Source organism: Xiphophorus couchianus, chromosome 1, assembly GCF_001444195.1.
Source record: "Xiphophorus couchianus chromosome 1, X_couchianus-1.0, whole genome shotgun sequence".
NCBI classification, from domain to species: Eukaryota; Metazoa; Chordata; class Actinopteri; order Cyprinodontiformes; family Poeciliidae; genus Xiphophorus; species Xiphophorus couchianus.
This window is the reverse complement of record NC_040228.1, coordinates 12,824,116-12,848,905: the sequence shown is the minus strand read 5'-3', so window position 1 is coordinate 12,848,905 and position 24,790 is coordinate 12,824,116. Positions and strand designations below refer to the sequence as shown.

Sequence of the window (24,790 nt, the reverse complement as noted above, 5' to 3'; positions counted from 1 at the left end):
GGTGAATTGGATAGAAGTGGGGACGAAGCGGAGCTGAGTGACTTTTCCTCTTGAAATGATGTTGAAAGCATTTTCGGTGGTGAGAGGGGAATTATTCCGGCCTGGATGTGGTGCATACTGCAACCTTTACACTATTTGCCAAAACAAACAATGGGCTTTCCTATTTTTTATTGTATTGAAATCTATCTGATATTAGATAAATAAGTATTATTAGACTGATTGGGGGAGCTGTTAACAGGGGACATGCTATAAATGCAACTGCCTGAAATTAATTGGATTCTTTGTGAAAGTACCAACAAATGTATGGTGGTGGTTGACCCGCTGCCTTAATGGCTACGCTAATTACTTCACTTTGTTCAGGACTTAACACATATTTTCATATCTTGGCAACCAAACAACTCTGTTGTGAAATATCAAAGTAGTCAAGTGGGAGTCCTCCGATCTCCCCAAGCAGGATGTAAGCCTCGCGCCCCCCCCGCTTAACTCGCAGGTTGAAAAATGGTGCGCACCCACAGAATTGATTTTATGTTTCTCGTGTGCGGGTTTCATTACTTGTAATTCTAACTCACTTAATATAGTTATCCCCCAAAATTAAATGCTCTCAGTGTGACACTGGTAGGTACAGTGACTTGAAAAAAAAAACGAAAGAAAAAGTTCTTTCAAAAATGATGACTTAATTTGGAAAACAAAAACTAGTCCAAGTGTTGACGTCAACCTTGATATTCAACAGCCAGAGCTCCGCGTCCGCACACAAGAGTGTTTTGATGCTGCACGTGAGGTTTAAATGAAATAATCCCGAGCTGGGAGACTAGTTTTGCTTCTTACTTTCTATTTATCCGTTGCTTTACATGACCACAAACCTGGGCAAGCTTACGAACCGACAGAAATCAGCGCTGTCACATCGACACCGGAGGCGGCTGCGGGTGAGGGACTGCCTGCTTTATTTCTCGATCTGACCGTTGTCAAACTAAGGCAATGCTAGTTTAGCTAGCTAGCACACACTGTAACAATAGGTTTTGGATTAAATACTTCGTAAGTTGATGCTGATGTTTCAACTTAGAAAAAGAACGATATAATATATGTCTAACGCTTGTGCTAAAACAGCTTAACGTTACATATATAAATATTAAATCGCCTGAGCTAGTTGGTGGACGTTTGATTTTGGTCTGGGCCAACCGAAATGACCAACCTCTCAACAATAACACGGCTGTGGCAAACCCCGCCCTTTCGCGACAGCGTGGAAGTGTTTACCAAACGCACTTCCTGATCAGACCAAACAAAAGGTGGCTTTTAAGACTTGTCTGTTATGTTATCTTTTCACGACCACATTCTTTGTGTTGGGTTACGAGTTACTCGTATGATAGGACTTCATTAGGGTGTCTTTATTACTGCGGCTTTACACTTAGGCAGCCTGAGCAGTTTCGCCATTGGCACTCTGAGCTGAAGTGGCTCCACCTTAACATACGGATGTCTGCTTTCATGCAGTTCTTTTTTTGCATTGACGTCAGTGCATACAGCACAAAACAGAGGCTTTCTTCATATTTCCTATGCTGCTGTGGTCAGAATATGGACAGAACAGCCAGACGATGGTACCGATCTTAAGGCAGCCTGACTGCGACAGTTGGTGATTTCTCTCCCATCACTTCGAAGAGGACACAGTGTCCAAGGATACCCGCAACACGACCACCGGTAAAGAAATTGGACATCCATTCTTTCCTGCAGCTGCAGCTGATGGGTGCTCCTGTTCAAAATAGATGTAGTGGAGGTTGAGGGTTGCTCAGATTTCACTCAAGAAAAACTCTTCTGCTACAAGACATTTGTTTTCGACAGGGTCAAGCAGGATGTCAGCCAGAGACAGAAAGGAAGAAAGGTGATCAGCTCTTATAGTTTTAACTGTGATCCAGTGCTGTCACATCAGGCTCAGCCTCCTGTGTGTGCACGTCTCAGTTTGCAGCAGTATTCCCTCTGGAGCCTCAGAGGGAATTGTCTCCTGATTGTGGAATACAGTTGGTGTTTCTGTGGTCTATTGTGTCTTGGAAAAAATGGGATCAGGAGCTGGTCGCCAGGCAGCTGTGATGACATTTGAGATGTCGGTGGGACACTGGAGAGTGTGCAGTTGGGAGAGCTGGTGGATATTGTCAAGGTGCAGCAACAACTGTAGACTTGTGTTTACCTTGTATGTGAAACGTGGACTTCAGACTGGTCAATATTCCTTCAGGAGGAGATTGTGGGGGTTATGAATTTGCTCTGATATTCTTAGCGCGTTTCTTGAGCAAAAACCCCCTTTATATTCACTGACATGTCAACTGAAATCTATTTAAAAAGGGATCTTTCAAAACGGTTGTAATGCTTTATATATAAAGGCAAAGGAAAAAGCCTGAACAGACATTTAAAAAGAAACAAAATAAAAATACCCACACAATTCTTAAATATGTGTAAATGTGCAAAATCCTTGATCAGCTTCTTAGCTGATCAAGGATTTTAACTTGGAGCAAGTTATTTTAACTTGGAGCAAGAGACTATCCAACTGAAGTGAAATCTAAAAGGTACATAGATACCTCAGAGCTTGACCGTTTGCATGTCAGAAATAAAATCTTAAAGTTAATCCTGTGCAGACAGGAATGAGATTTTCCTGCTTTCTCATCCAAGTTAACAGTTTACCGATAAGATGGACCTACTGGAGCTTTGATAAGGATGGCTGGCTAATTCCAGTGTTCAAAGAACTGTACAAATCAAGTCTACAGGTAATAAAATCACAAATCACCATTTTGAGGTCACTAAATGACAAGAAGCGTTTTATCTGAGATAAAGGCCTTGGTTTACAGAAACTTTTTCTAAAGGTTAAAATCAAGTTTAGATGTTAGCAAGCAAACAAAACACAGTACAAGAGAAAGAGAACTGTTAGACTTGCATATTGATCTGAGGGTTGTGATGTTTCTTTAAGATGGAGCCAAAGGAGAGTTTGTGGAGTGTGAATGTTATGGGCCCAAGAAGAGGGCCTTGAGGCACTGTTGAAAAACGCAAAGAAGAGAGGACACACTCACCAAGCTCACAGATGGGAGTGCAACTATTTAGCTCTAGTATTGTGTCAAAAGTGGTTGTGAGGTATTAAAGCAGAAGAACAATAATACAACCAGAATCTAACATTCTGGTTATATGAACCAGAATGTTAGATTTGGACCTTTTAAAACGTCCTCTTCCTAAGTTGTGAAACTGAAACTCCCTCAAAGTGTTAGGCGCATTTAAAATAGACTGAAGTTAAATGAACCTCGTGTATCTTGATAAAGGATTTTACAAAACCCACCGCAGGGGTAATTGAAGTGGCAAGCCAAGTGTTCTGATATTATGTGTGCACAGCATTGTTTGGGCCATGAAGTAAATTTCCTGCCATTTGTTTTTTCTTTGTGTTTCTATCTATGCCTTATGACTAGTGGAAGAAGGTATGTGAGGGACATTAACATTTGGGACACGGCGAATAGACTCAGTGGCTTAGGAAGGAGGTCTTTCATTTGTTTTCTACCATTTGTTAGTTTTGGGCATGTTGGCCTCTAAAAAAAAAAACCAAACAAACACATGAATCGGTCTGTGCTCATTAACTTGTATTCTAAGGTTTGTTTTTTCTTTTCTTGCATCAGTTAATGTATTTGATTGAAGTTTGTGTCAGATTGTCATTTTTGAATGCAACAAAAAAAGAAGGAAGAATAAGATTGTCACTATCTATGCATCAAAGTATATGTCTTTAATATTTATCTTATTTATCTCTGATGCACTTAAAGAGTGCATCAGAGTTGGTTGGTACATTTATTGGAAAAAAATGATTGAGTATAAAATATTAAATTGGGAATAAAATTGTATTTTACTGTATTTCACCAGTCAATCACTGATAACACCCAAGGAAGTGAATGTTGATCGACTGGTGTATCTCTAATCAATTTTGAACACACTGATATTGCAATAGCAATGTATTGTGGAGCCTTACTGTGTTGTACCCGTTTTCTATGATTATGGCAGCTCCAATGCTTCCTGTGCGTTTCCTTAAGATTCAGCAAACACGTTTTCACATTTTCATACATTTTGCCTCGGAATCAATCAGAAGAAATTGTAAATAGTAAAAAAAAAAAAATTAAAAATCAAATAATTTCATTTAAGATTATTTAAGGTATAAAAACCTTTGACACTTCAGCTGTCAAAGTAGAATCTAATTAGACTTGACTCTGTCATAAAATCCCGTCAGCACTTTGCGTCCAGCTGCACTTTGTTGTCGTACTTTTGTTTCTGCCATGCTGGTCGGGCCTCCTGTCACCGCTGACAAGATGGCTTCCACCAACGTGACGATATTTATGATGAAGGCTTAGGACACCTGTCAAAGCACCTGCCTCCATGCAGACAAGCTAATCCCTCAAGACTCGAGGAATCAAACAAGTAAGGAACTAATTAGACTTTTTTTTTACGTTTCAGTTGCCCAGTGTGCGGCCCAAACACAAACCCACCACGGCAGCACCAGGCATCATGATGGAGGGGGGCATGCAGCTGCTCAACCGCGATGGGCACAGCATCTCGCACAACTCGAAGCGGCACTATCACGACTCGTTCGTCTCCATGAACAGGATGCGACAGCGCGGCCTGCTGTGCGACATCGTGCTTCATGTCTCCAACAAGGAAATCAAGGCGCACAAAGTGGTGCTGGCGTCCTGCAGCCCTTACTTCCATGCCATGTTTACCAGTGAGTTGACCAGATCATCTACTTTAATGCTCCACTTTAAAAAAGTATTTAAAACTCTTGAAACCATTTTCACCTTTTTTTGTACAAATTAAAATCTGAATTGCGCAGTGTGCTTTTGTATTTAGTCCCCTTTATTCTGACGTCCTTCAATAAAATCCAGGGCATTTAATCAGTGAATAGAGTCCCCAAGCGACTAAATGAATCGCAGTATAAATCCAGCTGTTTTGTGAACATTATTATGAAGCACAGCAGATTGGTCACGGAGAAAGTTGTGGAGAAATTTAAAGCAAAAAAACAAAACGTCAAGCTTTGAACAATCCTCATGGAGGATTGTTCAGCCCTTCATTGTAACATGAATACAACTCCTCAGCCATGCTCTGCTCTCGCCTCGGCAGACACAATTTGAGTTTTGATGCAAACAACAACAAGAAATGTTTCCATAGTCACACAGGTGAGAGGACAGTTGAACGCACGCAGCAACAAAGTCAAGAAGTTGTGTTTACTGACCTGTTGTCATAGTGGAAACACTGATACAAGTAAAGACAAATCTCATTTGCAATTTATTTTCTAGAAGTTCACATGCAGAGCCTGTTTGTGTGGAATTTGTTTTCGCACGTGACAATTTCACTCACAAGCTCAAATTGATTTTACGCCCATGTGACGATGTTGCCAGTAAATATTTAGCCGTGCAAGTTGAGATGTTTTGCTCTGCAACCTCTCGTATCGTGATGCACAGCTCTTCACATCCAAAATATAAGCACGGATATTTTGAAACATATCCATCTCCATATGGAAAAATGGGAAAAGATTGGATAGTTTATTGGCATGCAAAGCTTATACAAACAAACCACTAGTATCTACTATTGACTCAAAAGGGCTGATTGCTAATGCAATAAAAAAAATTATTTTTTTTAAGTAGGCTTAAAAATTTTTTATTCCTCTTCACAATTATGCACTATTGTGTGTTAGACCATTATATAAGATCCGAATAAAACACATTTAAGCTTATGGTCGTAACATCATAAAATATTGGAAAGTGTAAGGGATATAAATACTTTTGAGGCCCTGTTTTGTCTGAAATCTATCAAGGTCAGTCTTAGGAAGGCCGAGACAGCATACGCTCTGACTGCAAACGTCAAGCATTTCCTCTTGTTGTCGAGTTGAAGCCCCAACATCCTTTGCAGCTCATCGTTTCCTCAGCCCTGTTCCTGTCTGAGGTGCAGGTGGTCAGATGAGTTGCTCTTCAGACGTCAACTTCTACACCTCAAACTCCTTTGCTGGCTCCTGCGTATTTCTGCTGTTTATGTTGAACAAATTAGCAAAAAAAATAAGTCTCTTGTCATAACATCTTATTAAATAGATGGGAGGAAATGAACGGTGCTTACATTTAGCAGCAGGGTTGTGTACGTTAGCAGATGCCATGCTTCAACATGACTGAAGAGGGAAGGGATTTTTATCGGGAAGTTTGAGGAGTAATGACTTGCTGGCCGCCGCTTGGCTGATTTGGTTCTGTGTGGGCGTGCAGATGAGATGTCCGAGAGCCGGCAGACTCACGTGACCCTCCATGACATTGACCCTCAGGCTTTGGAGCAGCTTATCCAATACGCCTACACGGCGGAGATCGTAGTCGGGGAAGGTAATGTGCAGGTGAGGTTGAGATTTTCATAAATTTTGGGCCAAATCGAACATGCAAATATAAAACCAGATATTACTCCTTTTTTTTCCCACTTGTAAATTGCCTTGTTTCTAGACCTTGCTTCCAGCAGCGAGCCTGCTGCAGCTCAACGGAGTGAGGGACGCGTGCTGCAAGTTCCTCCTCAGTCAGCTGGACCCCTCCAACTGCCTGGGCATCCGAGGCTTCGCAGACACGCACTCCTGCAGCGACCTGCTCAAGTCGGCGCACAAGTACGTGCTGCAGCACTTTGTGGAAGTGTCCAAGACAGAGGAGTTCATGCTGCTGCCGCTGAAACAGGTGGGTGGGCTGCTGCCTGTCTCTGCCTCCCGCTGTGCGCTCTGCTGACTCATCCTGATGAATTTTAATAGCGGTTTTTCTCACTGTGGGGCCGTGAAGCTGCCTACCTTTCCTGTGTTTTTCTATGCGCCGGTAGTCGAATTGGAACATGTTATATAAAGTATTCCCATTTTTTTTATTCAACATTTTTAAAGAAACATTGAAACCAAAAACTTTATTGTATTTTATGTAATAGAACATAAAGAAACGCCCTGTGAAGTGCAGTTACAGCCATAGTGTAGAGCATCTGTCGATCAATTTTCAAGACTTGCTGCAGATTCTTAATCGAATTTAGATCAGAACTTTAACTGGGCCATTCTAACACTAAAATAAGTGTTAATCTATAGCATTTGATGGCAGCTTTAGTTGTATTTAGGTATGTTTTACTTCTAACAGGTTTTCTTCCATGATTGTCACATATTTAGCTCTATCCATGTTCCCACCAACTCTGAGCAGCTTTCCTGTCCCTGTTGAGATGTAGCATTTTCACAGCATGATGCGGCCACCACCATGCTTCCCTGTGGAGTTATGTTTTCAGTGATGGGGATAGCTGTGTGTCTCTGGTGGGACTAGCCTTGAATGAATGGCTGTGGGTGGGACATTCTGTAAAAAGCCTATTTCCTCCCTGTGTTTTCTGTTGACTCCTTTCCTCCTGTGGTATTATCATTCCTCAGGGCTTGTTGTCCAGTTTATCTGCTACATCAGCTCAGCTGAAGCACCACTTACTCCTGTTTGGGCTCAGCTGCAGCAGTGCTGCTGCTTCAGTCCTGGAAGTGGTAATTAGGTAAAGCCAGTGACATTTTCACAGCTGCTCTACTGTTTATAGAGCAAACAACCATGTTTACGCCTCTTGCATATCAATGAGGGTTTCTATTCTGGCTCCAGTATGTTATTGTCACCAGTTTAATCCAATTTTAAAAGAGATTTATCCACCAATTTATTAGCTGTACTTATAAGTCCTACAAGAACAGAGATAGATATGAAGGATATACAAGTTATCAACTTTGCAGCTAATCTGATTCTCAGATTAGCTGGTTAACTTGCAAAGCTGCAAATTGGTTTCATTTATCAGCCTGAGCTCCTCTGAAGCCTTTTCTTATTGGACAAACCAATACATTATTATTTATGCTGTTCCAGTGGTAAAATATACAAGGAGTCCTGCTTTAAATTAATATTTGGGTGTTAATAGGTAATAACACAATTAACACGTTAACTGACCAAAGCCAAAGAAGGTTTAGTGAATAGAAATAAATGCAGTGCAAGTTTCATTAATATGTGCGGTAAACGGCAGGATGATCTGACACAGTCCGCCTAAATATGAGAAACATTTTGGGCCAAGGGCCTTTGATGGACTGGTGACCTGTCCTGGTTTCTGATGGACTCCAGCTTCCACTGTGACCCAGAGGAGGATGAAACAAGTACAGAAAATAAATGAAGGGTTTTAAGAGAAAAGACCAGACTCCTCTTATTTACTGTGCTAATTGTTGTCATTTAAAGCACTGCATGGCTGTGGTATAATCACATTGGCCCTTATTTGTGTATACAGTAGCTGAAAAATACCTCAAGTGAGAATTATTTTTCCATACAGGTGCAAAATGATTAGGTTTCATTTCATAATGGCAAACATATGATTAATGATTTATCTTTATCATTGGACTTTGGAAGATCATCGGCCCCTCATTTAAGGAGGAAAACCTGGAAGCCATGACAATACAGCAACTTTCCACAACTTTTCAGATGCCATATTGGTGGAAGCGCATCTTCAAACTCAGCCCATTGTGGAAAACTAATTCAGGAGTGGTAAAGGGGCAATGGCTCTGCTTTGGATCAGGTGGGGTAATTCTGCTCTATGTACCAGAGAAAAATGTAGGATGTCCTTTGTAATCTGCAGGTATGCAGGATATTGTACTACATATGTCAGTTTTCAAACTTCAAAATTTTTACTATTAAATATGTGTATTTAATTATTGCAAGTACACTATTAAAGCAAGATCTTACTCATTTGCAAAGACGTTTTCTTTATTCATATGAGAACTGGCACTGTTCCTATTTTAAAGGTCATTTAAAATTTTTTGGACAAACTAAATAAAATGTGGCATGATGGGATTTGTCAGCTAACAGCATACTGTTTGAATTTAGCTGCTGTAACTGTTTAAAAGAAGCCTAAATAGACCAATTGTGATATAAGAGGAGTTTTTTTCTGCTTTAATCAGGATGGTCTTACAAAATGGGACTGTCCTTACTGCACCTTCCCTTCAGTTTAAAAGGTGCATCTTTACGTTGTAAACAAATTATTCCTTATCAGTTCTGCTTAAATCACTTGAATTAATTGTCTGGAGATTCTTATGATTTTGTCCGAACTGCTGATGATGCTAAACTCTATTCCACTGGATTTTATTTGTATGTTGTGTTTTCTATCTCCAATCTTTGTTGTTGTTTTTTTTCTGTAATATGTTGAGAGCAAAAGGCTCAGCACCAATGTAATTAGATTTAGAAGGATCTTCAAAAATGTTTGGTAAAATTTCAAATTTTTCTAAGGAGAAAAAAAAGTCAGATGACAGTGGCTTAAAAACACACAGCTGCAGATACCGTTCCCCATTATCTCCATGGTTTCTGCAGCAGTGAAGCGATGACGCTAAGCCTCACCATGTTTCAGCTCTTCAAAGGCCTCAAACTGAATCTGCTTTTACTGTGTGGGCGCACGCCTTTAAAGCACCAACAGTTAAACTACATTAAAGCAGATTAAAGATATACAGTTTTCTTCAGACCCTTTCTTCTCTTCCCTGTGGCTTTTTCCTTTATTCTGTCCACAGCTGGTCCAAATCTGCACCAGATCTGGATGTATATCCTCTCCGCTCTGAAAGACTCGAAGCTCACAGGGGTGTGAAATATGCCCCATATTTTTTTTATGTTGTGTGAGGGGGAAATCAAGAAGGCATGACAGGATTGTGACTAGTCAGCTTAGTTGATGGCTCACTGATTTAACATCACATGCATGACATTTTGAAGCGTGATGGCTGTGTCTTAATGTCTGCTGAAACTCATGTCGTTCATGCTTATTGCATTCCTTACCGCCAGTAAGAGGACGGTTACTGCTAATTATTTATTTGTAGAGTTTTTCTTCTTTAGTAAATTCATGTGATGCAGTATGTGCATGCAGAGGCAGTGGTGACTGCAGGGTGGGGCCTGGGCTGTCTCTCTCTCTAACTCTGTGGATTAGAAGAGGCTGTGTTCCTCAGCGGCAGCAAAGTGTCGCTGTGGCCAGGAAAGACGACGGCTGGCCGCTCCTTTCCCCTGCAGCCCGGCCAGCTTAGCGCTGACCTGGGAACAGTGCCAGCCAGCCACTCAGACTGCTGCGTTTGTTTTTATGTGCTTGAATAATGGCAGCTTTAAATATATCGCGGTGACGACACAGAGACCATGGCATAAAAACAGAACGGTTTATGTGTGTGCGAGTTTAAGTGGATTTAATCTGGACCGATTCTATTTTGGTGGCATTTTGAAATGAAGACGAGGGGGAAGGAAGAGACGATAAAAAAAATCCACCTGTTTAACATTTCAACAGCATTTATTAAAGGAAAGACAAAAGAAAATACTCAGTTGAGATCAATATGTAATCTTTGTCCTACTGCAAAAAACTAAACTAAGTTGAACACACCATCCACATGAGACATGTTGGTGGCAGTGTCATGCTGTGGGGATACTCTTCTTTGGCAGGGACAGGGAAGCTGGTTTGAGTTGGTGAGACAATGGACATCAAGTTAAAATATTCAGATCAGCTTTATATTAGTAAATTTATAACATAAATCACTGTTTTACAAACTAATAATAATATACAACTATTACCCAAAAAGTAAGAGGCTGAAGCAAACACCTCTACTTACCCAACCTATGCAATCGGGGCTTTAAGGGAATGAGGGCTATTTTTAATTTTATTGCTATTTTTTTTAACTAGAAAGAATGCCCCTTTGGGTTGTGGTGAAGCTGAATTTTACTTGTCATGTTTCTTCAGGTGCTTGACCTGATCTCCAGTGATAATCTGAATGTGCCGTCAGAGGAGGAGGTGTACCGCGCCGTGCTGACCTGGGTGAAACATGACATAGACGGACGCAGGCAGCATGTGCCTTGGGTAAGTCAGGATGAAAACGCATCCGATTTTTATTCCCGCCCCCCTCCTCAATCACCTCTGCTGTGTCTCACCAGCTGATGAAGTGCGTGCGGCTGCCTCTGCTGAGGCGAGACTTCCTGATGAGCAACGTCGATACGGAGCTGCTGGTACGTCACCACTCGGAGTGCAAAGATCTTCTGATCGAGGCTCTGAAGTACCACCTGATGCCCGAGCAGAGGGGGGTCCTGAGCAACAGCCGGACGCGCCCTCGGCGCTGTGAGGGGGCCAGCCCTGTGCTCTTTGCCGTCGGTCAGTGTGCCCCTGAAGGTACCCGTCAGGGTACATTTGGAAAATGCATCTGGATTTTTTTTTTCTTGCATATTTAATGCATTTACAAAAATGAACTTCTGTTGCAGGCGGAGGCAGCCTTTTCGCCATCCACGGAGACTGTGAGGCGTACGACACCAGGACAGACCGCTGGCACATGGTGGCATCCATGTCCACCAGGCGCGCACGAGTCGGTGTGGCAGCCATCGGGAACAGACTCTATGCTGTCGGAGGGTGAGTGATAACACCCACTGAGGTGACCTTTAATAAAACATGAACTGGTGCCAGGAAATAGAAGACTTGGGGACTAATCTTTAGTGCGCAGCTTAAGCGGAGGTCATTCCTAACCCTGACTGAAACACCTGTCTGTATGTTTTCTGGCTCTGCTGAACATGGGCGATCCCCGTCTTATCACAGATCCACAGATCAACACACTGTTATCTCAAGGTCTAAAAATGTCAGTCTTGTTTATTCAACGCTTTGACTTTTTACTCAGACTTGTGCTTAAATAAAAATAAAGACAGACGATGTCTTTATTTGTTTGTCCTGGAATCTGATTACAACCATCTAGTTTCCTTTACCTTTGAGGTCTGCCTCTTTGCAACCTGTAGGCAGTAAGCAAAATTTCCTCAGAGTGAATGCAGGAAACCACGCTGATATTCTGTGACAAACCTTTCTCTTAAGGTACGATGGCACCTCAGACCTCGCAACTGTGGAGTCCTATGATCCCATCACCAACTCCTGGCAGCCGGAGGTTTCCATGGGAACGAGGCGGAGTTGTCTGGGTGTAGCTGTTCTGCATGGCCTGCTGTATGCTGCTGGGGGTTATGATGGAGCCTCCTGTCTGAACAGGTAAAAACAAACTTAGATTTAGACAAACATAGCTCCTTGATATTTTAAATCCACAGTTTATGTCCCTTGAAGTTTTCTTACAACCACAAACTCCAAGGTATTAAAGTCGTATGTCTGTGGAAGAAAAAAAAAAGAGATGACTTTCAAAATTAGTTCTGTTTTGATACCCCCACATAGAATCTGTGAAACATGGTGGTGGTTACATCATGATGTGGCGAGGCTTTTCTTCTAGTCAGATGAGACCAAGCTTATGTTTTCTGGCATACAAACAAAAAGTTGGGTGTGGTGGAAAGTTTCCGTTTTCACATAACAACCCCAAGCATACAACCAGAGCTACAAGGCTGGCCTACTTTCAAATCGCTGTGTGGCCGACGTTCAACACAGGACATCACCTTGAAGGACGCCACCCTCAGAGTAAAATATGGTGCTGTCAGTGACATGCTGTGGTGATGCTACTTCAGAATATTTGCCCAATATGACTAAGCTTAAGCTATTTTGCAAAAAGGAATCGCCTCACTGGGAATCCTATAAAACAAAAATGTGAAAACTGCAAGGAGGTTGTCTGAATGGTTATGGCAGGACATTGTGAATTTAATCTTATGTGTTTCTTCTGTGTGGACCTGATGTTAGACTGCCAGACTAATTTTAGTAAACGCGGATCTTCTTCTCTCTTGTAGCGCGGAGCGTTACGACCCTCTGACCAGTACATGGACATCAATTGCAGCGATGAGTACCAGAAGGAGATACGTTCGAGTTGCAACTCTGGGTGGGAAGAGAGATTTAAACAACTGATCTATTGCATGTTTATATCCACTGATTTTATTTTGGTCAGAGATACAGAGGGAGTTGTTGCCTTGGTATTTCTCTGCAAATATTTACGTACCACGCTTACTCCCTGTTCTCCCTCCAGACAGCAGCTTGTATGCGGTGGGAGGCTACGACAGCTCCTCACATCTGGCAACGGTGGAGAAATACGACCCGCAGGTAAACTGCTCACAAATTTATCCTCAGAAATGTTGGCTGCTTTAGTTTCACTAAATCTTCCAGTCGAAAACATATCACGTCAGCTAGATCCGCAGTGCAGACCCGTCGGTAATTCTTAGCGTCTCATTTGGACACGCAGAGCAACACGTGGACCGCCATCGCCAACATGCTGAGCCGGCGCAGCAGCGCGGGAGTGGCTGTGCTGGACGGCATGCTGTACGTGGCCGGAGGCAACGACGGCACCAGCTGCCTGAACTCGGTGGAGCGCTTCAACCCGAAGACAAACACCTGGGAAGGAGTCGCCCCCATGAACATACGCAGGTCAGAAAGCAGCAGTGCAAACACTGCGGGTGATGTCACGTCTAAAAACTGGAAGAAACCCAAAATGTATACATCACGGACAAACAGTAGGAGCCACGGCACTTAAAATATCTGCAGCATTAGTTATTTTAAGCAATAACCATCAACTAAAATAAGTAGCATAAAAATAATAGACATTTATTTGGGATATTCTACAGATTAGGGCAAAATAGAATTAATCATTGAAACACAACATGGATATAAAATGTGAAATAAGTGCACAATGAGGAAGAAAGCAGTGAAGAACTCTGGACGGTTCTGCTTTGGATGACAATGACAACATTTTTCAGCCGGTTACAATGTACAACACTGAAACACTTCCTGCATCAGCTGGGACACTTCTTCATTTTTAGCTCCTTTCACAGTCTTGTGCAGGGCAGCTTTGTCAGCCATATTGCAGCAGGAAAACCACGCTGACCCACCGTCGTTGCTTTAAATATTACAAAGTCAGACATTTATAAAGCTAAATGCTGTGTTTTTTAGTTTCTCTTTCTCTAAGTTGTTTTTGGCTCTATACTGCGACGTTGAAAGAATGTGGGAGAGACGATGAATAACCTGGATTGCTTTCAGGAAAGCTAATTAAATGAGACACACCCTAACCGGCTGAACCATCAGGATGACCCAGTTCTGCCTCCTGCTTTAGCAGTAGGAGGCAACGACACCCTGAATGGGCATTAAAATTTTATCCTTCAAACAAAAAGCTGCAGAAAACTCTTCAGTCATTCTAATCCAATAAATATTTTAGTCTTCTGTAAATAACGATTTATCAGTAGTTTGGGGACAAAATTTTAAGGGAGTGTGTTGGAAATGTGTAGGGAATCAATTAGGAACAGAATAGAATAGCAAACCTCAAATAATTTATTCATGGATAAATTGAATGAGCAGTCATGAAGAAGTTCTATGAAATTCTAACAAGTTTATGAAATAAATAGATATTTTAGGTCTGCTGCCTCTCACAGAAAAGCTTGGGTTTGTTAAGGTTTACAGCTTCGATGAGTCTCTGTTTTCCTTTGATGGGAAATGGTAAAAACAGATTCAGTCTAAGATTAATGTCGTCTCAGAATGTAGTCATCTTTTTCAGAGTCAGCCAGTGTACAGTTCATGTCTTTTGAGAGAAGACGGCGGTATGTTAACACTTGCTGCATGTTTTTTCTGTTTGGTGAAGGGCAGCTAGAAAACTACACTGTTCAGTAGGTCACACCTCTCTCTATCACAGATCGGTAAACGTTTACCTGCAAGGGAGGTTAACTTCCTGAGGAAGTAATATATTTGTTGGGCTTGTTGCAACTGGTGAGTGGCTATGGTTCAGCAGAGATTACTGAAGTCAATGGCAGGGGTGTGCTTTCCTGTGTTAAACGTGTGGGGGTGTGAAGGCTTGAAGCTTACCATTATGTAATGGAGGAGTTCTTTTGTGATCATTTTTAAAAATCTAAAGGTTTTCTTGACAGGTAAACTGATTTATTCATCTGCTTTTTGTAGCGCGTCCAGCAGAAAATCCTGGAGTTTCCTCTATTCAAACCAAAGGATTTCAGTCTTTTCATGTCTTCTTTTCTCTTCTGTCCTCCTCCAGGCATAAACATCGAATGACATCCCTTTCAGAAAAAGTCAACCTTTTCTCATGTCTTTAAAAATTAACAGTGGCAGAACAGGCTCATGTGCACACGCTTACAGCAGCGTGTTGACTCCGATCTGCCTCGTGGTGGAACATTTAGACCCAGCAGCCCTTGTGGGCACAGCAGCAGATTCATTTGTTCCTACACAAACACAAAGGCTCACTCCTGGATGTGAGAGAACGAAAACCCGATAACAGCCCATGAATAACTCATGTTCGTCTCTGAGGGGTTTTTCTTATTTAGTTCCTGTCAGTCTCCATTTACGCTATAGAAAACATCCCACTGCATTGATATATCAATGTGTGTAAAAGACACAATGTTTAAAAAAATCATGTCCAAAATACACCTAATATGTATTTCACTGTGATTTTCAAGTGGTAAACCAACACATAATAGGAAACATTTAGGAGGTGGAAGGAAATTATATATCTCGGATTCAACACTTGAAAAGTGTTGTATTCATCTCCTCTGAGCCTGTTGGACCACTTCTTGCTATTATCATGGCTGCAAGTTTTTTGGGAGGTATATTCTTACCAGCTTTTGCATATTTAGAGACTGGTGACTATTCATTTTTGCAAAAATGGTTCAAGCTCAGTCAGACTGGATAAATTCTTCTGTGAACATAAATTTTCAACTCTTGCCAAAAACTGTCAGCTAGATTTAGGTTTAGGCTTTGACAAAAAATTAGTTCCACTCATATTCAGAATAGATCTGGAAAAATTTAAGAAAAACATGAATTATTTCCTTCCACCTCCTACTGTTGCATTGCTTTGTGTTTATCTAGAGAGCATGTGTCAAAGTCAATTCCCAGGGGCCAAAACCGGCCCGCCATACATTTTCATGTGGCCTCCAAGGTCACATAAATCTGACCTTCAAGATAATAGTTGTGTTCTAAAATATTTTATAGATCAAATCAAAGCAATTTTTTCTGTGTACTTCCAAATTACAGTTATGTGAAACATGCTTATTATTATTATTATTTAATTTGAAGAACTTATCACTGAACATAGAGAAAACTATTTATTAATATTTTAAGTTTAATAGGTAGTTCTGTCAATACATTCTACTGCAGCTGGCCCTTTAAGAATATTTGTGATCTTGATATGACCTGAAATGAAAATGAGTTTGACGCCCCTGATATATATCATTGGGAAGTGACAAGCTGTACTACAGTCTATGGGAGCATGCCACGATACGAAGACTGAGCAATATGGAGCTGTAATAAAGAATTCTTCCTGATGGAAGATCTACATATTGTAATATTTCTTAATATTCTAATTTTCTTAGGAGCACTCACGACCTAGTGTCTATGGATGGGTGGCTATACGCGGTGGGAGGCAACGACGGCAGCTCCAGCCTTAACTCAATCGAGAAGTACAACCCGCGGAGCAACAAGTGGGTTGCGGCCTCCTGCATGTTCACTCGGCGCAGCAGCGTCGGCGTGGCGGTACTCGAGCTCCTGAACTTCCCACCGCCTTCCTCGCCCACCCTCTCAGTGTCCTCCACCAGCCTTTGACACGGGGTCACCGTTTGGCTGACTTCGGCCGCCGCTGCTACAGCCCAGACTGGATCTGGGAAGAGACGCAACTGTTCAGTGTGAGATGAGGAGGGGGGACTACTGGGAGCGCCAGGGAGAGGGAGAACTGAAGGCACGCCGCGTGAATGAGGCCTCTTTATTTGGTACGGTACACTCCAGAATTATTAGCAAACTTGGTTAAAATGCTAACCAGACATGGTTTACATAGCAACTAAAGATAGTAAGTAATTATAAAAAATACTTTATTATATGATAATAAAAAATATTATATAATATATCTTATTAAATAATAAAGAACTTTTAGTATTATTAAATTATGATAATTTTAGTTTTGATTTTTTTTAGGGTTTTTTTTAAACTAATAATTACTCCCTATTATTCATTTTTCCTTTCCTTTTTATTCCCGCCATGTTGCTGTTGGCTCTGAACTGCACCGTATCTAGTCTGGATTCCTCTGAGTCTCTCCAGAATATCAAAACCATACCCTTCAAAACTTATTTCTTAAAAAAATATATTAAAATGTAATTTAAAAAAAAAGGTGTGCCCACCATGATAAGTGTTTGACACACATATCGTAAAACAAGGTAGGCACTTTATTCTGTAATGTGTGCTGTAAACTTTTGGTTTGATGTCGTAGTTCCCTGCAAAACTTTTTCTTTCATGTCAAGAGTTTTTCACAATGACATATATATATATATATATATATATGAACAAACTGAATGATTTTACTTTTGGAATGTAGCTTTTTTCAGTGGTCGTACCATGCATGACTACGTATCGACACAGAAACCCTTCCACCCCAAAAGATGAGAAATGTAGTTGTAGTTCTGCTGTGCCACGCTAGGTGGCAGTAACGGGCAATGTTTAAAAGCGCTGCAAGAAAGCATGGACATAAACAACAAGCTAGGCCCTCAGAACCGCGAATGGGTTTGGATCTTTATTTATATAAAAGAACGAATAATACAGAAGTAGATGTATTTATAAAATCTAATATATTCAGTTTTAAAGACGCTCAGAGAAAGAAACAGATCCAAGCGATGACTATTTAAGAGTGTTTTAAATATATTTATTTAACGTGTGACGTGCATGTCATGAATGGAAATGACAAAGAAGAATGTCTTAGTCTGAGAGAGGTTTGTCTGGGTTTAGACTATGAGAGGACTGCTTGCTGTGTTATGATGTGCGGCGATTAATTTGCATTTCTAAATGTTTATTCACTGCCACATGAACCTGGACCTCACTGTACATCTAATAGCAATTATTGTGTTTGCCTAAATTATTTTTCAAAAACACATTGAGGTGCATTATTTTCCCCTCAAGATGGATAGACTTGGCTGGTGGATGCCATCCTATTCCATTTATTTAAATTGAGCCCTATCTATTTTAACTGTGGTTAATATAAGTTGAGCTTTGTTTAAACAGTTAAAATAAAAAATGCATTACTATTGCATAAATATCCCAAGGAAAATCTACCTTGTCAAACTGATCTACTCACAATGAATCATTTTGGCCTTTTCATAAGTAATAGTTGAGTTCAGCTCATGTGTAGTGCAGTGATATCATTCCAGACTTCTAAGAAGTTGCCTTTTCTCCTTATTTTGAAGGATTTATTTATCCGTTTAGTTTTTTTCTCTCTCTTTCTAAAACTACCTTCAGTTTCATTAAAGTGTGCAAAGGTGTATGAGGTAGAAATTGAGCTCTGATGGCCTTATAAAAATGTGACTACTCTGTAAAGTGATAAGATGACAAGCTGCACAAATTCACATAAGACTAAAAACCTCCATTCTCTGGATTGAAATGTACATATATTGCTTAGTTTCTGAGTTCTGTTTGTGAAATGTCAATGTGACTGTAGCCTCTCCTTTTTTTTTTAAGTTTGTGGTTGGTGTTGTGATACGTGTTTATTTATATGTTTGTTATTTATGACAGACTTTAATATGTTGAATTTTGCACTATTGCGAAGTGGAGCAATACAATACACTCAAAAATGGAAATAAAGACGTTTTCAGATGTGGCAACCGTCCTGATGTGCTTCACTAAAACTGCAAATAAAGCAACAGGCTTCTGTGGAACCTGTTTGCAACTGTGGAAGAGCAGCTGGATTTCCTTGAAAATGTTCTTACACACACACACACAGTAAAGGTTGAGCTGCAGAGCGAGGTCGTTGCTAGGTTCACTGTACACGTTTCCTTGGTAGGTCTCCAACATACTCGTCTATCATAGTGATTTAAATAGACAGCTGAACACTCTCACTTTCCCCTTCCTGACCTCAGTCACATGGCATTCACACCTGTGGCTGCCCCTAGAAACTCTCGGCCGGATCGCCTGTAACGCCGCAAAACCCAAACATCCAGACGGCAAAAGTGTAAGACTGCAAGTTTTTCACTGGGAAAAGCTAATTTATTCATCTGTTCAGATTATTTACTAAAAAGAAAGCATGTTGATGCAACAAATGCATTCCAAATGACTGATCCCACCCCAGAGGTCTTTGAAGTAAACGTGAAGCTCAAGGTTTTTTTTTGTTTTGTTTTGTTTTTACTTTAAGTATGCCTTGGCTATTTGCCAAATAGCTAATCTTCTAAAACAAGAAATGTGGGTGAAAGTTAGATTCATGCATTCGAATATAAACAGACTTCTAAACAATACACTTCTTTGAATCAGCAAATGGTAAGGGAAAGAGTTTAGATGCCCATTCAATATGTATAATGGGCATCTGAACACTCAGATAATTTTTGTACAGAACAACTGTGGGGCATTATTTTTAGAAATTTTGGACAATTACATAAAAAAAAAGTCTATCAAGAAAGTAGGATTTTTTTTTTTACATGCATGTCAGAAACACAGAGTTAAACCTGTGTGCAAATCTACCACAAAAATAGTGAAGTCATATGAGATTTGTGAATAGGGCTGATAAATGTGGAATTTTTATTACGCCAATTCAGGAGAAGTTCATACATGTGGAGGAAGGTGGTCTGGTCAGATGAGACCAGGATTGAACTTTTTGCCCTACATGCAAAACATTGTTTGTGGACTAAATCTACCACTGTACCTTATCTTACACACACCCTCACCTTCTGTAAACACAGTGATGGCGGGATCATGCTGTGGGAAAGCAGTTTCTCAGGTCAGATGTGGCCAGAATTGTATTTTTCTTGCCTACATATAAAATGCGGTGTGGTGTTACATTCATCTTCCAATAGGATACTACCTTGAATCTCCACCCAGAGCTACAGGGGGAGGTTAAAGAATATCCTTGTTTTGGAATGGCCTAGTCAAAGTTCAGACCTACAACCAATTGAGAGTTTATGACAAAGTTTGAAAATTGATGTTCAAAGATGCTCTCTGTGCAGTTTGATTTAGTTTGAGGTATTTTTCAAAAAGAAAAGCAAAAAAAAAAAAAAAATATATATATATATATATATGTATATATATATATATATACATATATACACGTATATATATATATATATATATATATATATATAGTCTGTAGATCTGCAAAGCTGGTGGGGATAAATATAAAGAAACTTACATTTAACAGCAGAGAAAGGCAGTTTTTAAAAGTACCAAGTTAAAAAATATATTTTAAATGTCCCCCTTCTTCCACTTCTTTTTTATACACCATTTTGTGTGGCTTTTAACCCCTTTGTCGTCCTAGAAATATTTGTGGTTGTAACCTGGCAAAATGTGAAAAGGTTTAACGTTTGAATACTTTTGCAAAGGTCCGTCTTATATTTTTTGATATGAGAATTTCCTTTTCAGTGAAAATCAGTACAGGACTTTCTATATAAAATATAGTTTCCCACAAAATCAGCCTCACAGATGTGTCATACTGAAGCTTTAAAGACTTCTATTTCTCAATACAAGCCTGATTGATTTGATCACCGTAATGGATTTTATCAAAAGGTTTGCCAACATAAGACTGAAGCGCCCCTTCAATATGTGATCCACCGCATGTATCATAATTTAATCAGCTGCTGAGTGTCTCTACCAGTGGCTCATCTCCTCGGCTCTCTGGATGCTAATGAGGTTACAGCTTGTCTAGACCAATGTTCTCCCTCTGAAAGAGCTGCTGCAGCTTATCTGCCACAACCTCCTTTTTCTCACCTGGTGTCCCCGTCTGCAGGCCCTAATCAGGCTGTGAGGTTGGAGCTGTCTGCATGACAATGCCTTGTCACCATGACACTTTCTCAAGCACTGGATAGAAACTTTAGTAAGTTGCAGTTCAATAAAATCTACTTTCAATGCAAACCGAGGGCAATTTGCTGGCGAGCAGAGCTCAAATTCCTCAGCAGATGACGATTATGTTTTACGAGATGATTTAGAAAACATTCGAATAAAACTATTCATAGTCTAGTTTTCTTTTTTTTTTCGTTAGCCCTAACTATAAAGTCACCTGAAATGAATTCTTGTATCATAATCATTTTTTTAATTAGTGCTGAGCTTGTTTTTGGAAGGATTTCCTGCTTCTTCTTTCCAGTCTCTGTTTCCTCGTAGATCTAGTTTTTTCCACCTGACAGATCTGGCTTTATTCATCAAGATGTTTTTATAAGTGCCACACCTGCTTTAATCTTCTGATTACCCCCATCATTCTTCCATTACTCCAACTTCCTCCAGCAGTATTTCACTACCTGTCATTATTCTTGTCGTATGCACGGTTGCTCCCATGGTAGTGCTGCGGGTGGAGTTTCGTATCACACGTGCATTTTTACCATTTGGTTTGATGATATGCAGAGGTAGATAGTGTCTAAACCAAGACTGAAAGAACCAATTTAACTTTTTTCTATATAGTAAAAGCAAATTTTAAAGGCCTATAGTTTCAACTGCTTTCTTGCCTCACAGTATTTAAGAGGATGGTGAGGAAAGAAAAAGGCTTTAAAAGAATTTTATATCCTGAAGTATCACTTGTCCCATTCAATTTATTTCTCGGTATTATAAGGGGTGTTGGTAATTGTGATACAGCTGATTTTGTGAGAAATAATTACTTCTTAAAGTGAACCATCCAGAACCTTCACTGAATAAACTAAATACAGGAAAACGATCCGCAAAACGGATTTTAAGGCTTTTTGTACATCTTTGCCAAAGATATCAATAAGCATGACACTGCGTGTCGTTCCTCTTTAAATATTACTGATAATGATAAAGGAGATCACATGCTTATTTACTTTAGAATATATTTTAATGCTAATCAAAGGTGTTTGCTGAAAGATGTCTAAGCCAGTTAGTTTCAGTTGCACCTGTTGTATTTTCGTTTAGTTAATTTTCAAAAGACAATTGATTTTTGCACATTTCTATTTCTGACAAATCTATTGTTCTGTATAGATAATATTTACCAGCAATTAAAAGCGGCTTCATGCTTACTCATCCTTTTGTTTGTTTTGATCGTGTCCATGAGCAGAATGTGGCAAAGGATCAGAAACTGATACTGAATCAGACTAATCATCCCTTCAAAGCAAATCTGGGGTCTAATTACGCTTTTCTTTGTGGTTGTTTTCTGTGAGAACTTTAGCACCTGAGCCTCTCTGATGGACGCCTGATGTTTGGGTTCACATATCCAGACTCCCGTTTTAGTGGCCTGAGGTGTCACTTCAGCACTAATGCAGTTACCCGCTGAGTCTGGAAAAACACAGCCCAGTAATTTCTCAGGGAGAGACAAAGTTCAGCTCACCACACACGGAGAAGAGGATCCAATAGAATGAGAAATGTTTCACCATTAGCAAGTCTAAAGCTTTCAGTGAAATGTGGTGCACATTAAAAAAAAAAAAAAAATGAAGTAAATCCAAATTTACTTTATGGCATACAAACAAGATAAATAACTTTTTCAAATGGCTGTTGGTGCAAGCTTAGCATTTGGAAATTATTGTAGAGTTGTTGCTGTTTGCAAATGAGTCAAAGGTTTTCCTTCCCAGTGAAAAATGAGGGACAAATATTAAGATTGATCAGTGTAGTTGCTATCTGCAGTTAGTATCTTACCTTGTTGCCATCAGTGTCGCCTCAGTTTGGAGAAACAGATTGGTAGTCGTCGAGCTAGTAGCAGTCAGAAGGAGCACAGCTGAAAAGAAGATTGATGCAATCATGAATTCAATCTCAAAAGATGACTATCTGATGAAAAAGCAGGATAGTGTTCATTTGAAAAAAATGTTTTTTTTGTTTGTTTTTGTGTGAATTCTTAATGTTTTTATTCAACCTTTCTTAAAATTGAGACATTGGCATACAATTCTTGAGTATTTGGTAGAAAGTACCTATAAACCGTTTGACCTGGGTAAACTTTTGGATATCCTTCCATAAGCTCCTCGCATTAGTTTGCTGCAATTTTTGCCGATTGTTTCTGATCTGGTTTAACTGATTCAGGTTTGTTGACTGCATTGATCCCACAGGTTCTCCGATATGCCCACACATTTTCTATGGGACTGAAAACACATCTTACCAACAACAACAGTTCACCTCTGGGAGACAGAGCACAGATGAGGCTGCGTATAATATCCAGAGCAGACGAATGTGGCACCTGCAAGCATTTTGAAATGATCAGGGATAAACTAGGCTTGCAAAGTTTCACAATTTCTCTTCTGGATTTCTTTTGCTTTTCTCTTGATGTCACACAAGGAAGCAGTGTAGGTTAAAACATCCACAGATGAACCTCCATGTAATTAAAATGTTGTGAAATCACATGTTTACAGTGTACAGAGCTATGAAATCATCATCTGGGCTTTCCCAAACTATTTACAGGCTTGATGACCTAGTGTATGTAAAGTCTTTTTCCAAAAGCCTTTATGTAATTATTCAGGCATTTAGCAAATAGTACTGCCGTAATCTCTTTGAACTAAAACAAGATTCTGCTTGCTGACTACAAATTCATAGAATGTCACTTCAGAAATTGTAATTATGCTTTTAACTTAAAAAATCAAGCAGCTTGCATTACCTAACATAAGGTTGTAGGTACAATAGTTGCAACGTACCACAATTGTATTCAGTGCTATGCTAACAACACCTGAAAAGGCAGTAATAATGCTAAATTAAACATACTAATGTAGGGAAGTATTGTTACGTTCTCTCTGTATTCACAAGTTGGATTTTCCGGGGTAAGCAGTCAGAAAAATCCGCACCGGCGCCACCGGGCCCTATGACCAACTGGACTGGTATCCAATATGGCTGCATGTGGACAGAATGCATAGAACATTGCTTGTTATTAACTTTATTAAATGAATTAATGGCTTGTAACCAGTGACACACATAGTCAATACATAATCACTTCATATTTGAATGCAAAAAAATGGAAGAAATACATTGTTGTGATGTATTGATGAAAGTAGTTGGCAACAAAACAAATAGCGGATCCCACTGTTCCAATCTGCAAGTAGTACAACACGCTCAACGTCGGTCGGACATCTGCCTACCCACTTTTACTTCGAAGCACAGCCTCTGGATGTGATTCCTTGGAAAATAAATATTCCACGCAGCGGAAAGATTCAACTGAAACTGATTGGGTATCATCATTACCCCATACCGGGTGGTTTCTTTTTATATGATGAGCTCACGGAGACATGAGTCACTGTTTTCTCTTTTTTATGGTTTGGTGGGGAGATGTCTTGCTGTTTTTTTTTTTCTTCCTTCTTTTGAACAGGCGGAACAGAAACGTGTGTTAATGTCTGCTCAGCATGTCTGCTGAATTTCATCATTGGCTGAGTTTCGCTTACAGGTAATCTTCAAATTAGCCAATCAAATTAGAGGATTAAGTTCCAACAAGACTCAACGATCAGGGGCTTCAGTTGTGCTATTTTCAGCATGGTGTTTTTATGTCGGATTACTGTTGCCAATGTGTTTCTATAAACTATGAAAGTACATTTTCATTCCCTGTTTACATTTAAGAAAGAGGATATTTAAGAAATGTGTAAAATCACAGCAACATTTTAAGCTCAAAATGAAGGACAACACACATGAAAACTAAAAAAGAAATGTATCCAAAGTATTTTCTTTTCTTTCTTGTTTACTACAACTGCAGCTACCGCACAGGTCTGTTTTTGAACTGTGAGATTATAATAAGTGCAGATAATACACCTAATAATGCTACCATTGTAATGTTGCCAGAGCGTCGCATTGAGGTTTTTAAAAGCCTCAAACTGAAATGGAAAATATTCAGGTGGATACGTTGAAGACACATTTAGAGTTTTCTTTCTTTTCCCATGATAACGGGTTGCGGTTGGCAAGCGGGATTGGAAACATTTCTCATGAATCACAGCAATGCTTTGATGGCATTCCAAACACAATGCCTGTCGAT

General features: G+C 40.0%; 1 protein-coding gene and 2 long non-coding RNA genes across 4 annotated transcripts; 1 reads left to right on the top strand and 2 right to left on the bottom strand.

Moving 5' to 3' along the window:
* The first annotated feature begins 580 nt into the window (after positions 1-580).
* On the top strand, positions 581-18,530 carry klhl17 (kelch-like family member 17). Of its 2 annotated transcripts, none has more exons than XM_028039915.1 (12): positions 581-923; positions 4,459-4,723; positions 6,249-6,370; positions 6,474-6,695; positions 10,747-10,863; positions 10,938-11,151; positions 11,259-11,403; positions 11,854-12,021; positions 12,699-12,787; positions 12,932-13,005; positions 13,145-13,326; positions 16,266-18,530. In XM_028039915.1, the coding sequence occupies exons 1-12, from the start codon at positions 849-851 to the stop codon at positions 16,492-16,494; spliced, it is 1,902 nt and encodes a 633-aa protein (XP_027895716.1). In that variant the 5' UTR covers positions 581-848; the 3' UTR covers positions 16,495-18,530. The 2 variants fall into 2 exon arrangements, with proteins under 2 accessions (XP_027895716.1, XP_027895801.1); XM_028040000.1 differs by lacking the exon at positions 581-923 and adding an exon at positions 1,298-1,689.
* On the bottom strand, positions 5,209-6,241 carry LOC114158559 (uncharacterized). The gene is made up of 2 exons (XR_003598432.1): positions 6,109-6,241; positions 5,209-6,020 (listed from the first exon to the last, which is right to left on the bottom strand). It is a non-coding gene; the product is annotated as an uncharacterized LOC114158559 (long non-coding RNA).
* Positions 11,885-24,436, bottom strand: LOC114158516 (uncharacterized). Its single transcript, XR_003598421.1, has 3 exons — positions 23,914-24,436; positions 22,489-22,567; positions 11,885-12,013 (listed from the first exon to the last, which is right to left on the bottom strand). It is a non-coding gene; the product is annotated as an uncharacterized LOC114158516 (long non-coding RNA).
* Between the last annotated feature and the right edge of the window lie 354 nt (positions 24,437-24,790).

Coding starts and splice junctions, on each gene's coding strand:
- klhl17 (XM_028039915.1), top strand. CDS start 849: ATGACCACAAACCTGGGCAAGCTTACGAACCGACAGAAATCAGCGCTG. Junction 12,788..12,931: donor CGTTCGAGTTGCAACTCTGG/GTGGGAAGAGAG, acceptor TTCTCCCTCCAG/ACAGCAGCTTGTATGCGGTG. Junction 13,327..16,265: donor GCCCCCATGAACATACGCAG/GTCAGAAAGCAG, acceptor TAATTTTCTTAG/GAGCACTCACGACCTAGTGT.